We start from the raw sequence: 24,593 nt of genomic DNA, 5'->3' as shown, positions 1-24,593 counted from the left end.
TGTGTGAGGAAGAGCTCTGTATGAATGTGTGTGCGCTTGCTGTTATTAAAGTCAAGCTTTTGTGTAAGTTTATCACAACTGTGTCATTAAGGAGAACCTGATGGATTCTGATCAGAGGGTTAAAAGCTAAATTGAAGCTGCTTTCAGCTGCTCCCTTATTCACTCCAGACGCCCGTCCTGTTCAAGTGTGTCTCCCCCCAGGATCAAACCGGCGACCTTTGGCTTGCTAGGCGAATGCGTAAACCACTACATGGTTGAAACATTTCTGTGCCTTTAAGCCAGCTTTCTTCTGATCAGGTGCCTGTTTAAGCTCAGGCGATGATCACAGCTGCTGTTAGTCCTCTCCACAAGCACGTGTTTGAAATCGTGTTTAAAAAACTCGCCTGTTGCATTATGGGAGATTTCAGCTCTATGTTACTGATCACTGAGTGTACAGATCACCAGATCACCGTGTTCTGCTGTTCAGCTTTTTGCTCCACATTTGAATCCTTCACTGAGTCGAAATCATCTGATGGACTCGGCCAGTGACTCATATCCAAGTTTAAGAGCTTGCCAAACAAATCATTCAGTACTTTGCTAGAGAATAATATAAGAAGGAACTTTACATATTCAATAGCATGTCCAAATTTGCTGAAACTAAACTTACATAAGCTGTCAAAACATTAATAAAAAACTCTGTAAACCACTTCAGCCTTTCTTCTGGGGTAAACGGGCAGTCGTTTCCCTTCCTGTCAGTCATCTCACAGCAGCGTGTGCAGGATGAATGGGTGCAGGCGACAGGCTCTCTGGAGCTGTTTGTGCTGTAAACACAGCTCAGGAGCGCTCTGTTTCCAGCAGGTAAATTAGTCATATTTATGTTCTGCTGAGGGTCAACACAAACCGCCTGCGCTTTTACAAGAAGCAGCAGTCTGCTGCTAACAGGACCCGGGCCTCAGCGGGGTGTTATGTCACCCCTGAACACACACACACACACACACACTGAGCATACATGTGGGCATGGTCACACAGCTATACAATGAGGCACATATACTGAGACATAAATACATGTGTGTAAATGTGTCCTCATGTTGAGACACAGAAGTAAATGTTTCTTGGAAACTTCAGTGGAATCAGAAACTTCCTCCAACATGTTGAGGCTGCTTCACAGTAGCATGCACACTGCACTACAAGGAGCCCATTCTTTCTCCTTACCTTTACGAGTGGGCCTGTGTGTGTCTGTGTGTGTCATGATGGGAAATAACCCTTAACCGGGTTGCCGGTAAATCCAGACTGTGGCTACTAAACTTGTGTACTCTACAAACCAGAAAGGCCCAGCCAGCCTAACCCCCCCACTCTGGAGTGCTGCAGGACAGAACTGAGAAACTAATCAAGAGCTTATTTTCTAGCACCTGTTATTAAGAGTCTTTCAGAGCCAGTGAACTAATAGTAGAGCCCTTCTAAGTCATAAGATGATTATTACCATGAAGTGCACATTTGATACGAGAGCAGTCAGGGGCATTGTTTGCATTATACTACCTTCATTAATCTTAGTAGGACAGCTTTTTGCATTTTTGAGTCAGTAAACAAATCTTAAGTGAATAATTAACTAGTAATAAAGTGTACACCAATCAAGCGTGACATTATGACACCTGCCTAATATTGTGTTGGTCCCCCTTTGCTGCCAAAGCAGCCCCGACCCATCGAGGCATGGACTCCACGAGAGCCCTGAAGCTGTGCTGTGATATCTGCACCAAGATGTTACAGCAGATCGTTTGGAAGCTGTGAGGTGGATCGGACTGGTTTGTCCAGCTCACCCCACAGATGCTCGATTGAGATCTGTGGAATTTGGAGGCCAACAGCTCAAACTGGGTGTTGTGCCATTCCTGAAACATGTTTGCTTTCCTGCTGAAAGAGGCCACGGCCATCAGGGAATACTGTTTCCAGGGAAGGGTGCACATGGTCCGCGGCAATGCTTTGGAAGGTGGTACGTGTCAAAGTAACATCCACATGGATGGCAGGACCCGAGGTTTCCCAGCAGAGCGTTGCCCAAAGCATTACACTGCTTCTGCTGGCTCACCTTCTTCCCATAGTGCATCATGGTGCCAGGTGTTCTCCAGGTAAGCAATGTGCACCTGCCCCCATCCATGTGATGTAAAAGAAAAGGTGGTTCATCAGACCAGGTCACCTTCTTCCATTGCTCTGTGGTCCAGTTCTGATGCTCATGTGCCCGTTGTTGGTGCTTTCAGCGGGTGACAGGGGTCAGCATGGGCACCCTGACTGGTCTGCAGCCCCATACACAAAAAGCTATGATCCACTGTGTGCTCTGACTCCTTTCTGTCAGAACCAGCATGAACTTTTTCAGCAGTTTGAGCTGCAGTAGCCCGTCTGTTGGCTCGGACCAGCCTTTGCTCCCCACATGCATCCGTGAGCCTTGACCGTCCATGACCCTGCTGCTGGTTCATCGCTGTTCCTTACTTGGACCGCTTTGATAGATACTGACCCCTGCAGACCAGGAACACCCCACAGCTGCAGTTCTGACCCAGTCATCTAACCATCACAGTTTGGCCACTCAAATCCTGCCCATTTTTCCTGTGAGGACAAATGTTCACCTGCTTCCTGATATATCCCACCCACTAACAGGTGCCGCAATGAAGAGATAATCAATGTTAATGACTTCACCTGTCAGTGGTCATCATGTTGTGCATGATCAGTGTATGTAAAGCTTAATAAACCAGCAAGAAAAACTCAGTAAAAGTGAACAGTGTGTGTGAAGCTGTTATACTGAAACAGAAAAATATTGATCCATCTGTTTATTCATCAGCTCGCAGTGGCAGCAGTCTTAGTGGAGCTTTCAGAGATTTCCTCCCTCCACTACATCCTAGCTGTCTCTGACATTGTCATTGTGTTCTAGTGGAAATGTGCATAATGAGCAAACTAGATTCACATCACTGTGGAGGGCAGGTCACTGTGATGTGTTAACTGTAGCTGTCCCAGAGAAGCTTCCTCTGCACCAGTGGGCCTTTAAGGATGCTCTCTTTTTCTAAACAACCAACTATAACATATATCACATTAGCACAAGGCCAATACACATCACACTGTTTGATAGTTAAGATATGAGTTCATGTGAGTGTAAGACTTCATCACAATTCAGCAGAAACAGGTTTGTTATTGGATTGTTCATGATCATAAAGGTTTTAGTTCACAAAGAATGGGCACTGATGTGTATTTGAGTGCACCGTGTGCTGTAAGATAACCGTTTGCATGGCCAGGACTGAAGCTGCTCCCACCCCCTGCTGCCAGCTTGTGGTTTGGACCACTTTCAGTTGGTATCCATCACTCCTGACGGGTACCACAGGCCCTGCTGTTTCAGATTACAGCTGTTAAAAACGAACACAGCCCGGGATCGAACCGCTGACCTTCCAAATTGGAGACCACCCACTCCACCTCATGAGCCACTGCCACCGATTGGTCGGTTTGTGGTCTCTGAGCAACGGGCTGCATGTGTGAAAGTGGATATTAATTTGTGTTCATATTATCCAGTGTGTGTCACTGGTGGGTCAGTATTTGGCTACAGTAGTATATTCTGTGTACATGTGATGGTTTTACAGTAAAACTGCAAACATACTGTGAATCCTTTGCAAAGACATCTCAAACAAACAGTGATGTGCATGAAGACACTGATGGGTGCTTTTTCCCATCTTTTTCATTCACTTCTTTTATTCCTCACGTTCTTCTATCCCCGTCCCTTCCTCCTTCCTATATCCTGTAATTCCTGCCATCTGTCCTCCTCTTCTGCCTCTTTCCTTCCTCCAGGAACATGATCAAGTCTTTCTACACAGCCAGTCTGCTGCTGGATGTCTTGTCTGTGTTTGGGGAGCTGTCAGAGGAGGTAAGATAAATACTGTGCTGGGAATCCCAAGTTTGACCTGTGTAAAGTTAGAATGATGACAACAGAAAACTGACTGATCAGATAACTTGAAGGATAAAGGTGTCTTTATTAAATGATCTGATAATCCCCACCGAGACCAGAACCAACAGAACATTAATCCTGGTGCTGAGTCCCGTCTGTGCAGCCAGTCGAGCATCTGCCTCTGTGACCTCGACTCGGGCACTAAAATGAGACACAGTCATAATACAGACCGGGTCAGCACACTGTGGTAATGTTTCAACCTGGTGTCCCACAGCATGTGATTTCTGTTTGTTTTAAATTTTGGGTAATAAATACATCAGTTGGTCTACACTCACAAAAGAGCTGCTGTGGAGCTCCATGAGTAATGGAAATAAGCATCAATTCAGATGTTTGCTGCTGATGGTCTTAATGTATTCAGGGTGCCACAGGCAAGCTGACTTCCTTTGAATATTTGCAGTTATCCTCCCACTAATCTCTGGTTATTAGCGAGCCATTACACACTCCTGCTGCACAGCCAGACATTGTTAAAATGCACAGAACTTTATTTTATTTCAGATCCAAAAGTTTTCAAAGATCCCAAAGATGTCGTGCTGAATTTTAGGGGAAGAGATGCACAAACATGGTAAATATTTCCATTTGATCAAAAGGTGCTGCCATAACAAACCCTGGAGTGTGTGTGAACTTCACAGAGCTGCAGAATTACTGAGGAAGAGGATGATAGAGAATGTGGAGAGTGTTTGGACACATTAAAGTTAATCATTGGGAATAAAGTAGTAAGTGTAGTTATCAGCAGTGGTCAGTGGGTCTGGAGTTCAGCGCATTTCCCACACTTTTAATTACATTACACACATGCTGCAAAATGATCTCTCCTCTGTAAGCATTTTAATTATACTACTTTCTGACGAAAAGATAACTGCGCAGTAACCAGCTGCCTCTCCAGTTATCCTGCCCGTTAACTCTGACTCCGCCCCTGACTGCAGCCGGTCCCCGTGTCCCTCTGAGCTTTCACTGAGCGTAGAGGCACCAGCTCCCCACCTGCTGCAGGTGCTGTTAGAGCAGACCTCAACGATGAGAATTATGGTCGGCACTGCAGTCCAAGAAGTCCAACTGTGAGACTTTCAAAATAAGAGTGAATTAATGACAGATGAGGGCATTCTTTCTCATGGATTTAAAAAATAATGCTAAAATAGGTCCCCGAATATATCTGGGCGACTGTTAATAAAGCTTGGCGGCTCAGCTAATTAAAGTATGTCTGTGGGAATCACTGCAGAATGTGATGAACCCCAACACTGAGCTTTTCTTAGTCCCACTGGTTTTGGTGTATGAGGCCTGTGAGCGATGTAGCAATGTTGTCTCACACCAAGAGGGCCCTCGGAGCTCCCGGTGCTTGCTCCAGTTTCTCCTACCATGCAAGTAATGCTAGCTTAATGTTACCTGTTCTGGCAAATGAGTTCTGCCCTGTTTTAATAAAGGTTGGAGGAAAACACCAAAACCTAACCAAACCTAAGGAAAACGTGTAATGGTTCCACATTAGAAACATGAACCCCTGTGTTTAAGGCACATCCACTCACTCAGACTGACTTTACAGGCTTTCTTACATGGTAGACTAAAAATCAGGTGATTTTAGTGCTGACCGGCAGGTAAGAATGGGCCCAAACCACATATGCATGTCACAGTGTAAGACCCTTTGTCAAACTGCAGCGTAAACCAGCGTAGATATTAAGTCACTATAGTGACATTTTGTTGGAGCCATCCTTGTGCCGACATAATAAATAATACAAGATAGAAATAAGGAATATAAATAAAATAAGGATCTGGTATTTACAGTGAGCAGAGGTAATATAAATGGCAATAAATGGTTTATTTACAACTGAATGCAGTGTGTGTTACACAGCTCTGGTAAGCTCATTCCTTTTGACACCTGGTGAGTACGTTTATATCCATGTAAAGGACACATGTCGGGTTTCCTTCTTCATTACGTCCAAATCACCCAGAAACCATTAAAACATCCCGGGACACTTTTGTTCATATATAGTTGGCTGTTTTCTCTGCAAGGCCACACACACACACACACACACACACACACACACACACACAGAGGGGTGAGTGCTCCGCACAGACGGTCAGGACTGATTGAGTTTCAGGCAGCAGAAAGAGGTTTTCAGCAGCGTCCCAGCTGACCTAAGTGGAGTCGGTTGACACCATGTTATGTAACCGTTGCCCGTCAGGGACCTTTAAACTTAGTGAATGGCTTGGACTCCCGTGTTGGTCAGAATTCCCCTTACTGCCCTGTTTTTGAGTGAGAAGCTGAATCTCCACCTGCAGTATAACAATCATCAAACCAGCCAAGCAAAAATAAAATCAGCTGCAGGCAAACTTTCATCAGTGAGTTTTAAGAGCACGAATATGACTGCATACAACAGTCCAGTGTTTTCATAAATGCTCTTTAAAAGTCGTTGCTGCCTTTGTAATCGAGGCAGCGATGCCTGTAATTTTAGAGAATGATTGAAGAGAAACGCTCAAAGGTCAGTGACATGTGCGACATGGGGAATGGAGAAATATCCAGCTCGGTGCTATCCTCGCTGTCAGGAGATTTTTGCTTTATTGTCTTGCAGACAGACAGAACTGTGCAGATATTATTGAGCCACCCTTCAGAGTTTCTTGTATTTTTTTAAAGTGGTCTTAAGCAATAGTTCTCTGAAGGTGCTAACAGATACAACACTGATTACAGTTTAGCAAAGAGCCAATGTTGAATTGTATCTTTAGGCCTTTTGTTACACACAGCCGGTCACAAAAACACATCATTTGTTCCCATTTCTTTGGTTGAATTTATGAAAAATGTCAGCAATAACGCAGTTTGACAGGCATAAAATTGTATTTTTGCACCAACAATGTGATTCACAAAGAGCTGCTAGCTGGAAACTTGGCATATCTCAGCATGGTGTGCAGTGTGTCCTTAAAAGAAAACTGAGTAAACTGGACACATGGAGGACAAACACAGGCCTAAAAACTGTCCACAGCTGATGAACAGTATCTGAAAGTTGTTTCTCTAAGAAATATGAAAAAAATCCAGCAAAGACCCGAAACAGGACCTGAGAGCTGCATCTGGACCTTCAGCTGATCCATGTGCTGTTCACTGAAGCCTCATCAGAGATGGGATCAGTGGAAGGGTATCTGTCAGGAAGCCGTTCTTCAGGAAGGGAAACAGGGAGGAAAGACAAGAACTGGACTGAAAATCAGTGACCGCAGGTCTGATTTTGGGATGAGTCCAGATTTTTGGTTCAAATCATTATCAATATGTACAGTGCAGGTCAGGAGTGGTGCAGTCATGTTGGAACAGGAAGGGGCCATCCCCAAACTGTTCCACAGAGTTGGAGCATCAAATTGTCCCAAATGTCTTGGTCTGCTGAAGCATTAAGAGTTCCTTTGACTGGAACTAAGGGGCCGAGCCCAACTCCTGAAAAACACCCCCACACCATAACCCCCCCTCCACCAAACTTTACACTGGGCACAATGCAGTCAGACAGGTACCGTTCCCCTGGCAACCACCAAACCCAGACTCCTCCCTCAGATTGGCAGATGGAGAAGTGTGATTCATCCCTCCAGAGAACACGTCTGCACTGCTCCAGAGTCCAGTGGCGGCGTGCTTTACACCACTGCATCAACGCTCTGCATTGAGCTTAGTGATGGAACGCTTGGATGCAGCTGCCATGGAAACCCATTCATGAAGCTCACTTCATGGCTGAGTTGCTGTCGTTCCCAATCGCTTCCACTGTGTTATAATCCCACTAACAGCTGACTGTGGAATATTTAGGAATATTTAGTTTCTTACAGGACTCTTTGTAGCATTCTTGAAGTATAAGCTGCTGCGACCAAAACAAGATTAAGTCCAGCTGGTTAAATGTCACACTTTTTTCTAACGCGTCATTTACTGCTGTTTACACACTGGATATAAAATGCCTGAGGAAGCAGGGGAAGCTGACGTGAGTCAATATTTATTTAAAATTTTCCATCTACATTTTGTTGCAAAGACAACAAAATCCACCCTGAGGAAACCTCCATCCCTCTCTGAGCAGAGCCTGTGAAATCTGTCCTTCCTCTGTGCGCTTTAATATTATTCCAGCGATGGGAACCCCTACCTGCAGCTCAGCGCTCCTCAGTCCCATTGTTTCTGAGCTGCTGCTGTCAGTTTGGCACTTGTCTGGAATAAGCAGGAAATTCTTCTTATCAGCTTCGCTCTAAATCCATTGGCGGTATTTCTGCGTACCTGTTCAGGTGTTGTAACATTTCAGTTGTCTTTAAGCACTGACCCGCTCTCATGTGTCCGCAGTAACACATTACCTTGATTACAGTCTGTTGTGGACTTGCACAGCTGGAGCCCTGATGCCCGAGTTTGTTCCTGTTACTCTGAGGACCTGAGCTGTGTGCAGGCGACTGTGCTCAGTCACAAAAGAATAAACAGGAACACACTGATGATGAACCGTATCCCTGGACCTGATTGTCCACTTCTACCTGTTAGCTCTGCCTTTGTTACTCCTGCTGTAGATTCTGGGGTCTTGACGATTTACACCTTTATATCAGTACATAAATCCCACTGACAGCCTAATGTGCATCCTTTTCAGGCTCCACTCCAAAGCTTTTCTTTGCTGAGATTGGACCTAAAATTTTCTTTTCTTTAACTCCAAACTCTGATCCTCTTTGATCCCCTTCAAACCTGCCACTTCCCCCCGTTCACGTCCTTTTCTGTCTCCAGGCCTTCAGCAGTTAGACCAAGCTTTTTAAAACCTTTGCTCCAGACTAACACAGGAGTTCTTTTGAGTCCCTAATTTTACTGTTTTTGTCTCCTTATCGATAGAGTAATCACACCTTCCTTTGCCTGGAGGCATGAAGGGATGGCATCACTGCATGACTTCTCTTTTTGACTCCAACATAAAATAATTGAAAGAGGCACACAATAAACACCAGGCAGCCCAGAGGTACTCTCTCCAGCGCTGTCCTTGGACCCAGAAGGCATCCAAGAGAGGGCCTGGCCAGATCCCCCACCACCTCAGTCGGCTCCTTTCAATAAAGAGGAGTAGCTGTTTTACTCTAGGACCCCATCTTTAAGGCTGAACCCAAACACCCTTTGGAGGAAGTTCATTTCCACTGCTCGTATCTGTAGTCTTATTCTTTCAGCCATGGCCTGTGCCCAAAGTGAGGGTAGGAACATTGATCGACCTGCAGATCGACAGCTTTGCTTTCATGCTCAGCTCTGTCTTCACTGTTCTCCCCTTAAACTCCTCCACTCGGGGCAGCAGTGTGTCCCTGACCCAGAGTGGGCACTGCATCCTTTTCTGGCTTTACACTCTGCTGCAGCCCACCCCAGTGCAAGCTGGAGGTCACTGTATGGCAAAGTCAAGTGAACCACATCATCTGCAAAAAACAGGAGAACCTGAGACCGCCTAGTCCGACACCCCTCGCTCCTCAGCTGCACCTACAATTCCTGCCCATAAAGGTTACGAACAGGAGGCACCCCCCCAGCTGTCTCAGGTAGAGCTGGTGACATCTTCAGTGTTGTGGGAAGTTCCTCATCCGGATCAGGAATGCAGCTATGGAGTCTTTGTTCTTTAAGAAAGAGAGCCCCTAGCCCCATTGATAATTTAGGTTAGGTTAGGACCCAAATATTAACTGCTTACATTTACATTTAACTCATACAAATGTTATTAAAATGTTATTAAACATGTGTATAGGTGAAATTAGGTGCTTTTGAGCGGGGTACCCTGGGACCCCAAAACATCTGGAACTAATTGATTGATTGTCATAAACAAACACCTGAAATGCTATGACATAAATATACCTGTGGGGTCTGCACGGGCCCCCCTCGGTGGGATGAGAGTTTTACTGTGCTCACCTTAACGTCCTCAGCAGAGACCAAATTCATTCCCTTTACAGGCCTCGACCTTCGACCCGTGGCTTACATTTTATCCCCAGACTTGCTCCTTATGTCAGTGTGAACTCCCTCTTTACTTCCTTATTCCTCTTTACAGAACATCCAGCACAGGAAGTACGCCCGCTGGAAGGCCACCTACATCCACAACTGTCTGAAGAACGGGGAGACGCCTCAGCCCGGGCCCCTCGGTATGGACGAGGACGAGGAAGCAGGTGGGACACACTGATATGGACCCCCCCCCCCCCCCCCCCCCCCCCACACACACACACACACACACACACACACACACACACACCTCTGCCTCCTGTTACAAAACAATCCTCTTGTGTACTTTTTCGTTAAAGAGCACTGAGGCCAGATTCCTTTTGTTGGCATGGTTTGGTCGGTGTGTGTGTGTGTGTGTGTGTGTGTGTGTGTGTGTGTGTGTGTGTGTGTGTGTGTAAAGCTTGGCTCAGTATTGTTCGCCTTATCAGGTTTGGGGCTGTAGCAGGAAAGTCTTGCGGTGAAACTGGAGTCTTGGGGAGATTAGAGGAGTGAGGAGAGTTGATTAGTCATGTAGTACATCCACAATAAGTTTGTGTTTGTGTGACACGATTTAGCACAGCCTCAAACGGTCCTTGTATGTGACTGAGTGTGTCTCTTTGTGTTCGTAAGCACATGAGAACGTGCTGATATTTATTTTATTACTCTGAGTTCCCCTCATATCAAACGCAGATCCCGGCCCTTTGTCACACTGTAAAGCCCTGGCTGCTGATGCCAGGGTTACACTATAAAACATAACCTTTAACAGAAAGAAAGCATGGCAGACAGGCCATGAGATCCCGGGGAGATTGACTGAATTACTCCAACAAAATGGCCACTGCAGCCTTTAAAGTTCATCCTGTTCTGAAACGCAGGGCAGGAAACTAACCTTTTTGTTCAGAGGCTGCTTCTTCTTAATGCTCACGTTTTAACTGCTGACATGGGATTTGCAATAGATTACAGCCTCCAAATAACAGTTTTTGCTTGAGTGGCTTTTTAAGTGGTCCAATTTACAGGCCGTCCTGCAGCTTACAACATTTGTCTTTTGGCAGGTGGTAATTCTCTGTCTCTGTGGACTTAATCTTCCAGTAGAGTAGAATAGAAATGGCCTGAGCTGCTTTTTATTTCTTTGCCTCACTGCTATGAGCGGACATCCTCCATCCTTTTACTGGCGTTCAGGTATTTGTGTTCCTACTCATTATACATGTGCTGCGGTCACTATGATCACTCACACATAAAACAAACCAGATCCAGTTAGCTGTTAGTTTTTGGCTCGGTGGTTAGCACTGTTGCCTCATGATTTCTGCCACCATCAAAAACCTGCTCGATCAATGCTGCCTCGCTGAGCCCAGGACACTGAGAGTTTTAAAAAGCTGTCATTCAATGACACAATTGGAGATGTACCTAAGGCTAAAAGCTAAATGAGCTATTTACATAGTATGTTACATGAAACTGGCAACACACCACCACATTTCCAGCCTAAGCTAACGCACAGTACCTGTTAGTGTAAATGTTTGTCGTCCTGGTCAGCTACCATCAGAGCCTTCACAGAGGTTGATGGTGGCTGCGCTGGAAGGAGTCTGAGACCAGATACCACAGGAAACTTCAGAGGTCGGAAAAGTCCAGAATGTCTCAATACTCCTAGAGTTTGATGGATATATCAGCTTGGAGTATTGGGTCACACTGACCTCTCAGACCAGGTGAAGAGGATCTGATGCACAGTCAAGAAACCAAGAATGGGGAAGAAAGTGAAGCTGAGCCTGTGTGTTGGTACCAGACAGGCTGATCACACACTGTCTTCTCTGGGGTTTACACAGCATCCAGGTAGTGACGGCTCTCTGATGCCCGCTTGATGTCAGAGGTCAGAGGAGAACAGCCAGACGGCTTTGAGCAGACAGGAAGGCAACAGAAACTCAAATAACCACTTGTTATAACCCAGATATGCAGAAGAGCATCTCTGAACACATTACACACTGAACTTTGAAGCAGATGGGCTACAGCAGCAGAAGACCACAGCCGGCGCCGCTCTTGGAAAAACACTGCCTGGTCTCATGAGTCGACTTCTGCTACAGCAGTTGGAGGGTCAGAGGGCAGGGTCAGAATTTGGCTTAAAGAACATGGAACCGTGGACCCATGGATCATGCTGCTGCTGCTGCTGTAACAGCTTTTCTTGGCACACTTTGGGCCCCTTCCCAGCTAACACATCTGGATCCTCAGGTCAGAGTGCTGTGATGTTTGCAGGTTGGTAAGATGTCCAGTAGTCAGACAGCAAATTAAATGTGAACTAAACAGTTGCTGTTTTTAGCCACACCCAAATTCTCAAGGTAGATTTTTTTATTTCCAAGCATGCAGTCAGCACAGAGCCGGGCTTCTTAATGTATGGTGAGTATATGTGTCACAGCCACCTGACTGATGGATTAAAAAAACATTACCAACACAAACCACCATCTTTTAAACCCACTAATGTGAAATAAGGAGCACCACTGCAGCCTGTATTATTACACTGCTCTGCTAAACTCCACCCATTAACAAGTTTGTCAGGTGTGGAATGTAATGACCCCTCTGCAGGTTCTCTAATGCTTCCAGGGAAGCTTTCTTATACTAATGTTTAATTAATAATTGATTGGTTTTGTAATCATTTCACCTGTGCAGCCCTCAGCCTGGCATGCAGTTCTGAGACTGCAGAGTTTTTGTGTGAACTTTAGTGCGATCATTATACTGCCCACATTGTGACCTAATTCATCACTGATGCAGTGACATTTTTGGGTGTTTGGTAGAAAATGCTTTTGCAAAAACAATACCCAGCTCATGTACAATGATAATACAAAGTATGCATGTATTGAATGACCAAAATAGTCCCTGGATTACTGCTACACTGATGATTGATGAGTTCCAGTCCTTCAGGAGGAATCAGACACATGAAGTGTGAATTGTGCAGCTTAGTGTCTTGACTCTGACAGACAACAACAGCGCAGCCATCTCTTCAGTGCATTATGTGATTATGCTGATAATTCCTAAACTCTGGTGACTTCAGCTACGAGCAGAATTTATACTGCGCCGCGTGGGACTCTTCAGCATCTGGACTCATTTTGAGATTGCACTCGGACAACAAGAAATTGCATCAAACGGCCCAGGAGAGAACACGAGCCCAGCACAAATGTATTCTGACGCGAACACCTCTGGGCCTGCACATGTCTCCGTCCCTGCAGGCGAAATGCTCAGCGTAGTTTTCGTGTCAGGAAAGTGATGTTGACGAATTCCTCGCTACAATAACGACCATCTGCTCGTCCACGCCCGCCCCGTCCACATACACGTTCACCCCGAGCCCGGCCATGACATCACCTCAAGGAAGAGTCAGCTGCACATACATGTACTGAAAACACACACACACACACACACACACACACACACACTGTAAGGACTTTTCTTTCCCTTTTACTTCATCTGTTATTATTTATTAACATGTCTCCCAGGGTGCACTGGGCTCTCTGTGTTAGTGGTGACATCATGGGGTGTGCATGTGTGTGTACGTGCGTGTGTGCGTGCGTGTGTGTTTGTGTGTGTGCGTGCGTGCGTGTGTGTGTGTGTGTGTGTGTGTGTGTGCGTGCGTGTGTGTGTGTGTGCGTGTGTGCGTGCGTTTGTGTGCGTGCATGTGCGTGCGTGCGTGTGTGTGTTTGTGTGTGTGTGTGTGTGTGTGTGTGTGTGTGCGTGCGTGTGTGTGTGTGTGTGTGTGTGTGTGCGTGCGTGTGTGTGTGTGTGTGTGTGCGTGCGTGTGTGTGCGTGCGTGCGTGTGTGTGTGAGCACATCTGTCTCCCCATCAGAAAGCGTGCCTCTCTGCAGTGTTTCTGGAGGCTGAGGCCATTTCTTCAGTAAAACCTGTTTCAGGAAGTCGGTGCAGACCATCATCGGGTCCTCCTCCTTTCCCACTGCGATGCTTAAACATTTTGTAAACAGAGGCAGACTAAGAAACACAACAAGGAAGCCGAGGGGGGTTTATTACTCTCACTGAGGTGGGATGATTTATTATTGTTTTATTAACAGAAAAGATCGTCCATTCTGCACATATACAGTTGTCCCTCACCTATCGCAGGGGTTGTGATCCAGAGACCCCTGTGATAGGTTAAAAACCCACAAAGTAGCAGTGTTATATTTATTTGATTATTTATATATTTTAAGGCTTTATAAACCCTTCCTGTTGATGGTGATGAAGGTGATGACGATGAGATAAATGTACAGTACTGCACAGCCAAGAAGAGCTTTACAGATCTTCTGAAGGCACCATGTCATCAGGAGCTTCATCAGGTGGTGCCGTATCTTCGCCCTCGGCTGTAACTTCTATTTTTGCTAAAGGCGTAGGCATAACTGATCTCTTTGTCCTGAGTAATGAACATAGTTATGGGGAGTTATACTGCAAAATCCCACGAATATAGCAAAAACTCCACAATACAGAATTAGATATATTTAAAAAAAAAAATCTGCGATACAGTGAAGCTGCAATAAGTGAACCGCGACCACTGTAGAGCTATAAGGTCTTGAGCCTAATTTTTATAGACCCTGTTTGCAGTGTTGTTGTAAAGTTTCACATAGTTATGACACTAAAGAAACCTTGGAAATATGACTCTTTTCTGGTAAGTTGTGAAGAGTCATTTTTCTATGATTTGTAAATATTTAAATTAGTCTTTGATGGGAGGTGGACACGCAGCAGAGGCCAGGTTGGTGGTTTCAGCAGCAGCTTTTGTGCGTAAATCAGCAACATGTCTGCCCACCTTCAAGAAGAAAAAATATTAAGATGGAAGCAAGATCACACTTTCCTCTGAGATAGGAGGAAGGGGAAATTGAAGTTTTGTAGTGTTGGATTGAACTGGAAGTGTGTCTTTGTCGTGACATCTGTGGTGCAGAAACAAATCAAAACCACGGTGGGAGTGGAACCTGAAGAAAAACTCAAATAGAAATCAGATCTGTGAGTTTTACAAACACTCCTGCTGTTGACGATGTTCGATGCCTGTGAGTTAGATGATGCAGTGGACTTGAATTCAAACCTGTCAAATGAGTGGAAACATGTTAGTATAGGCTGTATATACTAACACAGGCCCACATGTCATCCAGGATGGTTTATTTACTGTACTGTTGCCTTGGTTACTGCCCTGTATATTATCATATTGCGCTGCTCAAAAATATTAAAGGAACAGTTTTTATTAGTAGAGCATCAAGTCATTAAACCTGGCCACTGCCTGAAGGTTTGCTGTGTCTCCCAGCACACTCTCAGAGCATGGAGGAGATTCCAGGAGAGCTGGACAGAAGGTCCTTAACCCATCAGCAGGACCGGGATCTGCTCCTCTGACAGGAGGAACAGGATGAGCTCTGCAGAGCTACAAAATGACCTCCAGCAGCCACTGGTGTGAATGTCTCTGACCAAACAATCACAATCAGACTTCATGAGGGGGGCCTGAGGGCCCGATGTCCTCTAGGGGGTGCTGTGCTCACTGCCCGGCACCATGGAGCCAGATTGGCATTTACCAAAGAATACCAGAACTGGCTGTTCCACCACTGGTGCCCTGTGCTTTTCACAGATGAGAGCAGGTTCACCTGATCGTGTGACAGAGATGAAAGGGTCTGGAGAAGCCGTGGAGAACGTTCTGCTGCCTGTAACATTGTTCAGCATGACCGGTTTGGTGGTGCATCAGTGATGGTCTGGGAGGCATATCCATGGAGGGACACACAGACCTCTACAGGCTAGGCAACGACACCCTGACTGCCATCAGGTATCAGGACCTTGGACCTGTCAGACCCTACACTGCTGCAGTGGGTCCTGGGTTCCTCCTGGTGCCTCATGTGGTGAGAGTATTCAGGCAGTTCCTGGAGGATGAAGGAATTGATAACACTGACTGTCCCCCACACTCACCTGACCCAAATTCAGTAGAACACCTCTGGGAAATTATGTTTCAGTCCACCTGATGCCGTCAGGTTGCACCTCAGACTGTTGAGGAGCTCAGTGATGCCCTGGTCCAGATCTGGGAGGAGATCGCTCAGGACAACATCCATCGTCTTATTAGGAGGCATGCATGCAAGCACGTGGGAGCCACACAAACTACTGAGCACCAATTAGAGTTGCTGCAGTGATATTTTGGCAGAATGGACTAGTCTGCTGCATCATTTTTATCCTCCTGCCCAAATAAAGCGGGAGGATATTGTCGTCATACCTGTTGTCTGTGAGGTTTTACCTTTCCGGTCTACAGAGCTCAGCCATGAAATCTGCCATATATGCTCTTTACTCTTCAAAGATGTGCAGCATGATATTCATATTCTTGGATGTTTACACTTTGGCTGTATTTATCTGAAGTGGACAGTAAACAACATGGAGGATTTGCTAATGCTATGATAATATATGCTAATGATATGCAGCTTTTTTCTTGTGCCTGATTGGCTTAGCCTAGTCATGTGCTCATATTGTGCTGTGTGGTTGGCTATACCTACTTGAGTATTATTGAGTGAAATGAAGAAAGTGGGATTCCCCATATCTATCAGCTGACCTCGGTCCCTGAACAGCTGCCAGCAGCTGATAGTGAGAACCTTCCAGCTAAAGATCCAGTCTGTTTATAGGAGCATCAGTTCCAGGCTGCAGCCTGACTGATTAGCTTGTGATGCCGACTTCTGATTGGCTAAGCATCGTCTAACATGTGGGTCAGGGATGACTCACGGCCATAAATAGTACAGACTATGACTCATCATTGAGCAACATTAAAGCCATACCTACAGCTCAGCAGTATTGCTCAAATGTAAACAGCATGGTTGCCTTATGATTATAGTGATGTCATACATAATGCATTGATATCAGCAGGTTATGTAGTAATATTCCTGCACACACGAGTATAAAATGATATGAATACTTTGTAAGTATGCGTTATATCTGGCTTATTGTATAATATAAAAATAGAAGGACATTATGTAGTACAGAATGCAGTACTGTCTCTAATTTGTTCTAGGATGGTTACCAAACAGATTTTATAGAATTGTTAAAGATATCGGTCTTACAGTAAGCTTAAAATAGTTTGGATTTAATAAGTACTGAAATCTGTATTATATCTTTACTAACCCAGGGCTAACTAAAAGCATTCGTACATTCATACATTTTTAAGGTATTAGTAAAAGTTTAGGGCAAGGCCTCCAAATGAGGGCAAAATAATTTTTCAGAGGGTAATAATCTGTCTGCTGAAGGGGTTTCTATTATGTGGTCCTTTTATATTTTCATTAATCATGGGTGGACATCCCCATCGGGTCTTGTTTCACTTTGAATTCAGCCTCTGTAGGTTGATCACTTTCATTTCCATCAAACGATGACCTTTTGCTCCTAACACATTACCCAGTCCATATCCAGCATATTTCTTCCCCATTGAGAACTCATGCAAGGATCGGCGTTCTTCCACGTCTGGATAGTTCTCTTATCACATGAGGCGGGGTGGGAGCAGAGGGCCGAAGAACAGGGGAAACCTCCCGTGTGAACAAAGAAATGTGTTTAAAAAATAGCTGACCTGACCTTTAAAGATCAGAGCCTATAATTACAAATTCTCATCTGGAACAGCAAGTTTACAAATCCCTCCATATGCTGTCATTTTTTTTTTTTTTTTATTCAGCTGAAAAAGAAGGAAACAGAATAAAAATCAGGATGGGACCAAGGCCCGATGCATGTGTAATACATACATCTCACCCTAAAACGTGTGCAGTCAAGCAGACTAGCCAGCCAAGGCATGTTTTTTATTTCACTGCACTGATCATATACACACTCATTTGATCAAAATGGTTCATTGAAATTAGAGAGCTGATTTAAAACTAGTTTTACCAAAAAGGATCCGTGTAGGCAGAATCTGATCCCATCATTGTCCTCAGTCCCTGAGGTACCAGGAGAAGATATTCTTGGACCTTTTTTACTAGTTTAACATTGAGTCAACCTGGACACCCATGTGCTGTTAGAAGGTGTTCTGGTTCTCCGTGAGTCAAAGGTGAATCTGTTCTGTTGCACAGGCGCCTTCAGCAGACTGCTGGATGCTGTGGAACAGCAGGCACTGGACACTCCAATGAACCACTTTAAGTAGGTTAATTGACCTCTGGAGAGTAGTGCAACAGACTCACACACACTCTCACTGTTTCACAGCACACACCCACCAGAACACTAGTATACAAGTGGTCATTACAGACAGCACATTGTCTCCCAGCAGCCCTGGTCTGACTTTCCATCGGCTGGGAGGGGGATGTGTTTAGCAAGAGGAAAGGAATGTATGGAGGGAATGAAAGGGTGGAGGTTGGGGGGCCAGAGGGAAACATTTCTAATGCTGAGTTGCTAAAAATAATAAGGATGTTTTCTGTGACACAGTTTTCAGAGGAAAACATATTGAAAGAATTTTGGAATTTCACCAATATTACCGTTAAATTGGAGACGACCTGCATCAGTAAAGAGAGCGGGAGTCCTTTCAGTCGTAAACAGATGTTAAACCGAGGCCCTGTGAAGCTTAAATGAAACTGTCGCTCTTTTCCTAAGTTTCCTGCTCGGGCTTCACTGGCTGCTCTGAGCACTCCGGTTCAGACATTCATTTTCTTGGCTCTCATTGATGTCAGTGAGAAATGATAGCCTTAATGTGCTGGCTGTGGCCACAGCAGCTCCAACCTCCTGCTGTTTGCAGGGATGGAGATGGGTTGCAAAGCGGCTTGCAGATGAGCAACAGCTGTGGGTGGGCAGAAGCAGCTGGACTAGCTCGCCATAGATGAGATTTGCCCCATAGGTTCATAGAAAAGCAGGGTGATACTGATATTGGTCTTGTTTTGATGAAGGTGTTTTGAAAGGTGTTCCTGTGTGAAAATGAGGAAGATTAATTTTATTTACTGACCACGACTTGTGAAATGTAAACGGGGATGGTGGAAGTGAGGAAATCTCTTTTTTTGTCCCAGCTGAGATGGTTGGTTGTAGAAAAATAGGCTTCTGGAATTTATGAATCAGTTCTGAAACTTAGAAGATGATAGTCATGATTCTTTTTTCCCCACTTTTCTTACCGATTGGTCAACAGTATGAAGCAGGACTACAGCAGCTCGTGGCCTTGGCTGCTGTCTGCAGTGGAAATGAGTTTATAGGCGTCCAGGTCCTTAGAGAAACTGCAAAACTCAAACTGCTTTTTTAACAGGACACCAATATTTCATTGACGAAATATTTTTGTCATAGTTTTCGTCAACGAGCCTTTTTTCACGATGAAAACAAGATGATTACTAAATTAAAACCACCTAAAAGGATAAAAACCATGCCGATTCGTCAAGACGAAACCATTTCCGAAAGTGTAAATTCATTTTCTTGTGAAATTAATTGACACGTTCATCAAGACGCAAGTGTCAATTAATTTCGTCATCGTTTTTATCCTTTCAGGTGGTTTTAATTTAGTTATCGTCTCGTTTTCATCATAGTTTTCGCCAACATGACGAAAATATTTCGTCATAGTTTTTTAACACTGCAGGACACTCAGTCAGTGTTTGTATCACAGAGCTGCACAACATCCAGCAGCACTGCTGCAGCATTGATTCTCCCACTGCTGGAAACAAAGAAGCAAAGCAGGAAGAAAACCGGCCACAATCTCTGCCAAAGTTCAGGATCAGAAACACGTTATTGATCCCAGAGGGAAATTTCAGATGTTACAGCTGTAACCATTTATCATATAAAAAGAATAAACGCTCAATAATTTAAAACCAAAAAGAGAAATATGTACATGAGCACATAGTGTATTCTCATGAATGCGATAAAGTCTAATTAGACTTTGATGGTACTGATAAGTGTCCCAACACAGACCGACGTTCCTCTGTGTTCTGAGTCAGACCGTCTGCCTCGGCTGTCTTTGGTACGAGTCCTGTCACAGCTCAGTGTGAAGGAGCTGTCGGGGTGTCTCAGCTGTTTATTATTCAGTGGGTAATATTGGGTTGTTTAGACTGAGCGAGGACGGGAGAACTTTGCTGTCACTCAGTTAAATGCAGATTAGGCAGAATGACGTGCTCTCCTGGAGCTGTGTTATCAGGGGCTTCACGTTCCTGGGTTTGCATAGAAATACATGTATTCATGCCTCTGTAATGGATCAAAACTGACCTTCAGCCACTTTTTCCTGACAGGAAAAGCTCCTGCTGGCAAAAAGCTGATCTTGTATTTAGGTTATATCCCATTCATGGCACACAGCTCCGGGGGGAAACTGCCTCTCAGGATCCGTTGCCACTCACAGCAAGAACATTATCACTGATTAAGCAGTTATAATAAGGAGAAAAAGCCCATTCCTCCTTAATTAATATGATGTGATCTGACTGTGCAAACGGACACTCTGTCCCATATTTCATGTTTGTCCTTTTTTATTGATGATCAGGGTGAAAATAAGAATGGATGCTGGCTCAGTAATTAATCATTTTCTTTCAACCCCACAAAAGTGGTAAAAAGAATATGAAATGTAACCAAATATTACTTATTTAAAAGTGATTTTACATAAAGTCCAACTGTTAAATAAGCTCATGCATCTTATTGCTGCTGTTTCCATGAATCAGCAGTGAAATATACAAGTCCAAAATAAATAGAAGTGGTTTTAAAAAAGGAACAATTGTTTAAAACCTTTTTCTCTGCTCGGCTGGTGTCCAGCAGCAGCTCAAACCCTGAATCATCCCCTGAATATCCGTGTTACCACCACCCAGACCAGCGACAGCTGATGCAGTCTGTGCTGGTGTGAAGGTGCAGGTCACACTGTGGTGGAGGTGATGCAACCATGGGGCATTGTTTAGATTTCAGATGATACTTTAAGGCCGGACCTTCTTGAAGAAAGTTTGCTGTATTTATTTTTAGCCTTCTGCCATCACCTTTGCTGCTGCACGATGCTCCTGTAGAGCTCAGCTCTGGGTGCAGCGTCTGAGAAATCTCTGCTGGCTGCAGTAGAGCCGTTTTGGTGTGCTTTAGCCGATGATGCTAAAATGTTTCTCTGGGACATTAATACCTGGACCACAGGTACAGGTGTACATATGGTTCAGAGTTTAAAACCTGGATATTTAAGCAACAACTAAAAGAATAAAGCAAAATATATAAAAGCAACAACAACAACCAGTTATTACTGATTATATTAGTCAGACTAATGTATGAGCAGCATAGACGGCCCGATGCATCATAATGTGAGTGCTGAGAGAATGAGGTCAGTGTGTGAGCCCAGATGTGAGTACTACAGTGTGAATGTTCACTTTCTCTGGATAAACAAAGTTTAACAACTTAATGAAAGAGCGAACGGTCCAGCTGAGGTGTCAGATCTCTGCTTAATGCCCGCCTGCCTCTAATGCAGTAATGACAGAAGCTGGTGTCAAATCCAGCCTGTGTCTGCACATCCAGCCCAACATCTTAATCTGTCCAAACATCTCTGGCTGTCAAGAAGTGTTTTCTTTGTGTGAGGTGTGGTTGCTGAGAGAGGCAAAGTCTCCAGCGTGAGGCTCAGGTTCAGGCCGTCGCTTTCCCAAAGGCGTGTAACGAGTTCTCTGAAGCGTCTCTCTGCCCTCTGTTTCAAGGATTACTTCGTGACATCATCGGGCCAAGTTTGGCTCTGAACACCAGTGAACAGGTGTGACAGTTTACACTGTCATGGAGGTCAGCGTACCTGTGGTCACTGAGAGAGCCCGGAGGTGCCAGTTAGGAGGGTTTTTCAGTAATAGAGCGAATGTAACATAAAGCTGCTGCAAATACAGAAAAGCTCTTCCAGGTCAGGAGAGACCTGAGAGGCAAAGACAAACGGCGCGCCGTCCCAAACAGACGCCACATCGTGCTGCTGTGACCGACGTGGACGTAGAATTCGTGGTGCTTTATTTTTCAGATTCAGATTAGAGCGGGTTCAGTTACACAAGTTAATTTATAGACTGTTTCTGTATTCAGTCATGAATATATTAAAAGTGGAGCAGATCTGATTTTGGGAATTGAATTATAATAGTTTCTTATATGTGCAGAAACATAAAATTAAACTCTTCTTACTCCAAATAGATCTTGGAGTCATGTTTGACCAGGATATGTCCTTCAATGCACATATTAAACAAATATGTAGGACCGCTTTCTTGCATTTGTGCAATATTTCTAAAATTAGAAACATCCTTTCTCAGAGTGATGCTGAAAAGCTCATTCATGCATTTATTACTTCTAGGCTGGACTATTGTAATTCATTATTATCAGGCTGTCCTAAAAGCTCCCTGAAAAGCCTTCAGCTGCTCCAAAATGCTGCAGCTAGAGTACTGACTGGGACTAGAAAGAGAGAGCAGATTTCTCCCATATTGGCTTCTCTTCATTGGCTCCCTGTTAAATCTAGAATAGAGTTTAAAATCCTTCTCCTCACCTACAAGGTCTTGAATAATCAGGCCCCATCTTATCTCAAAGACCTCATAGTACCATATCACCCCAACAGAGCACTTCTCTCTCAGACTGCTGGCTTACTTGTGGTTCCTCGGATACTTAAGAGTAGAATGGAACGAGTTGAATTCAATCATTAGTTATTATTAATCTCTGTCTCTCCCCCCCTCAGTAGATGACCCCCCCTCCCTGAGCCTGGTTCTGCTGGAGGTTTCTTCCTGTTAAAGGGAGTTTTTCCTTCCCACTGTCACCAAGTGCTGCTCATAGGGGGTCGTTTAGACTGTTGGGTTTTCTCTGTATTATTGTAGGGTCTTTACCCACAATACAAAGCGCCTTGAGGCGACTGTTTGTTGTGATTTGCTGCTATATGAATGAAATTGAACTGAACTGAAATCAGTCGAGTTAGTAACCTGTTCTTAAGTCTCAAAAACAGTGATCTATGTAAAACCTGAGCAGAATAACAAAGAGGATGCTCAGCCATCTGCAGTCCTGCACTTTATCAAAATGCTCACAAAGACCCGTCTGCACACTCCATCTAAAACCAATTTCTGATATAATATCTTTGGGATTTACGCAGCTTCTTTCTGTTCAGTTTAATCAAACTCTCATGAATTCTAATCATTTTCCCCAAACTCATCTTTGAATTCCACCTGATGTGCTTTTGATGAAGGAACCATTTTCACTGTGTGATTGAAACCAAGTGAAGCTAAAAGCTTTAAGCTTCTCTGTTCAGCACCTACATGTTGATGCCAGCGTAGCAGCAAATTTTCATTTTTTTCCCTTTTAAACACAGATATTTAGTCTTAGTGTAAGCAGCAGGATGAGCACTGAAGGGATTGGCTATAAATGATTTGGGCTGAGTGTGAGCTGCAGAGACTCTTATTTCATGATGCATCACTTACACTTCTAGTCAAGCAGCTGCCCAGTCTTTCCATTTTAACTTCTGTGGATAGATATTGAGTTATTCATGATGCGAGCGCACTGACAGGCTGTAAAGAAGTGAAATCCCATCCCAGGAACGGTTTGCTCCAGTTTCTCCGGCTGAGAAAATGTGTGCCAGTGAAAACAGTGAAAGACCCTCTTCACTGAAAAAACTCTGAGATATGAAGTGATTCACAAGTCTGACAGCAACATGACTTTCCATAAACAATGTTCCAGAAAAGGCTGCCAGTGGTTTTTAGTGGAGCTGCTTTCTATAGAAGAAATATTCCTGTTTTACGGTGAATGAGCCGTTTGTTTGGAGCTTAAACTGCTGTTATCCCCTCTCAGCATGCTCTTTGTCTCCCTGTGTCTGATAGGTGAGTTTGGAGCTGAAGGCTTCTCAGGCCTGGACCCCTCCCACGGGGGTTCTTTCAGGGGTGGTCCTCCTTCTCTGTCCTCCGAAGGCCAGGACCACAGTTCGGTTCCAGGTCCTGCCCCGGGTATCGGCTTTACTCCTGGTCCAGGATCGGCCCCATCGGGTCCTCCAACCACAAACTACAACAACATCCACATCCCACCAGGGGCCCACGCTCCGGCCAACACTCCAGCCGAGCTGCCACCGCCTACAGGTATGATGGAGAGGCCTGCTGTATGTGTACAAACAGTGCGTCCACATATCAACACATTGGGCACTCAGTTTAGTCTGCAGTGAAATGAATGTGCTGCCCGGAGGGTGAACGGCTGCTACAATCTGGCTGTTCAGCTGGTCAAGAGCATCAGTTTCCCACAACACCCCAGGGTTTAACAGGAAGCCTGAATTTAGAGTTCATCATGTCTAAAGCGTCCCCTGCATAGAGCCCATATTCAGCACACATTCCACAGATAACAAAACCAAGAATATCTCAGGTCATCAATGAGTTCATTTATTGCCATGTACATCAACACCATTTCCATCAGCTTCAGCTCTGCGTGATTGAGTTTCACCCCGACAATAATTCAGGAGTTATTCTTACTGTATAGGGAACAGGCCCCTTATAGATTTAATGTTGCTGTCAAAGTAATGTCAGGAACACGTTGAGAACTTAAGCATGAAGAACAGTCTAACACATGTGCACAGTATTCTCAGCCTCACATTTTCCTCTTCAGAGATGATCAAATCAAACTCCTCCTTCCACCGAGCGCATCAGGCAAGCACCGAATGCTTAATAATAATAATAATAATAATAATAATAATAATAATAATAATAATAACAATACTGTTCCTCTGTTATGATGTTCAAGCGACTGATTTCCGACTAGTCTAAAACTCAGAAACACTCTGTATGTTGTTTGGCCAGGACTCCCTTGTAAAAAAAATTTTAAATCTCAGCGGGATTTTCCTGAAAAAATAAAAATATGAAGTTAAATTTTAGGCCTGTTTAATGGACAATGTCAAAACCTGTCTAAACAAAGGC

General features: G+C 44.5%; 1 protein-coding gene across 3 annotated transcripts in view; it reads left to right on the top strand.

Moving 5' to 3' along the window:
* The window catches only part of vta1 (vesicle (multivesicular body) trafficking 1), an 81,115-nt gene that overhangs the window by 37,423 nt on the left and 19,099 nt on the right, over positions 1–24,593 (top strand). For all 3 annotated transcript variants that reach the window (XM_030721139.1, XM_030721138.1, XM_030721137.1), the window contains exons 4-6: positions 3,793–3,868; positions 9,916–10,030; positions 23,517–23,768. In XM_030721139.1, coding sequence (XP_030576999.1) covers positions 3,793–3,868; positions 9,916–10,030; positions 23,517–23,768 — 443 coding nt within the window. The remainder of the gene's footprint in view (positions 1–3,792; positions 3,869–9,915; positions 10,031–23,516; positions 23,769–24,593) is intronic.

This window comes from Archocentrus centrarchus, chromosome 24 (assembly GCF_007364275.1).
Source record: "Archocentrus centrarchus isolate MPI-CPG fArcCen1 chromosome 24, fArcCen1, whole genome shotgun sequence".
NCBI lineage: Eukaryota > Metazoa > Chordata > Actinopteri > Cichliformes > Cichlidae > Archocentrus > Archocentrus centrarchus.
Note: the sequence above shows the minus strand (reverse complement) of the source record. Positions and strands in the feature narration are given on the sequence as shown.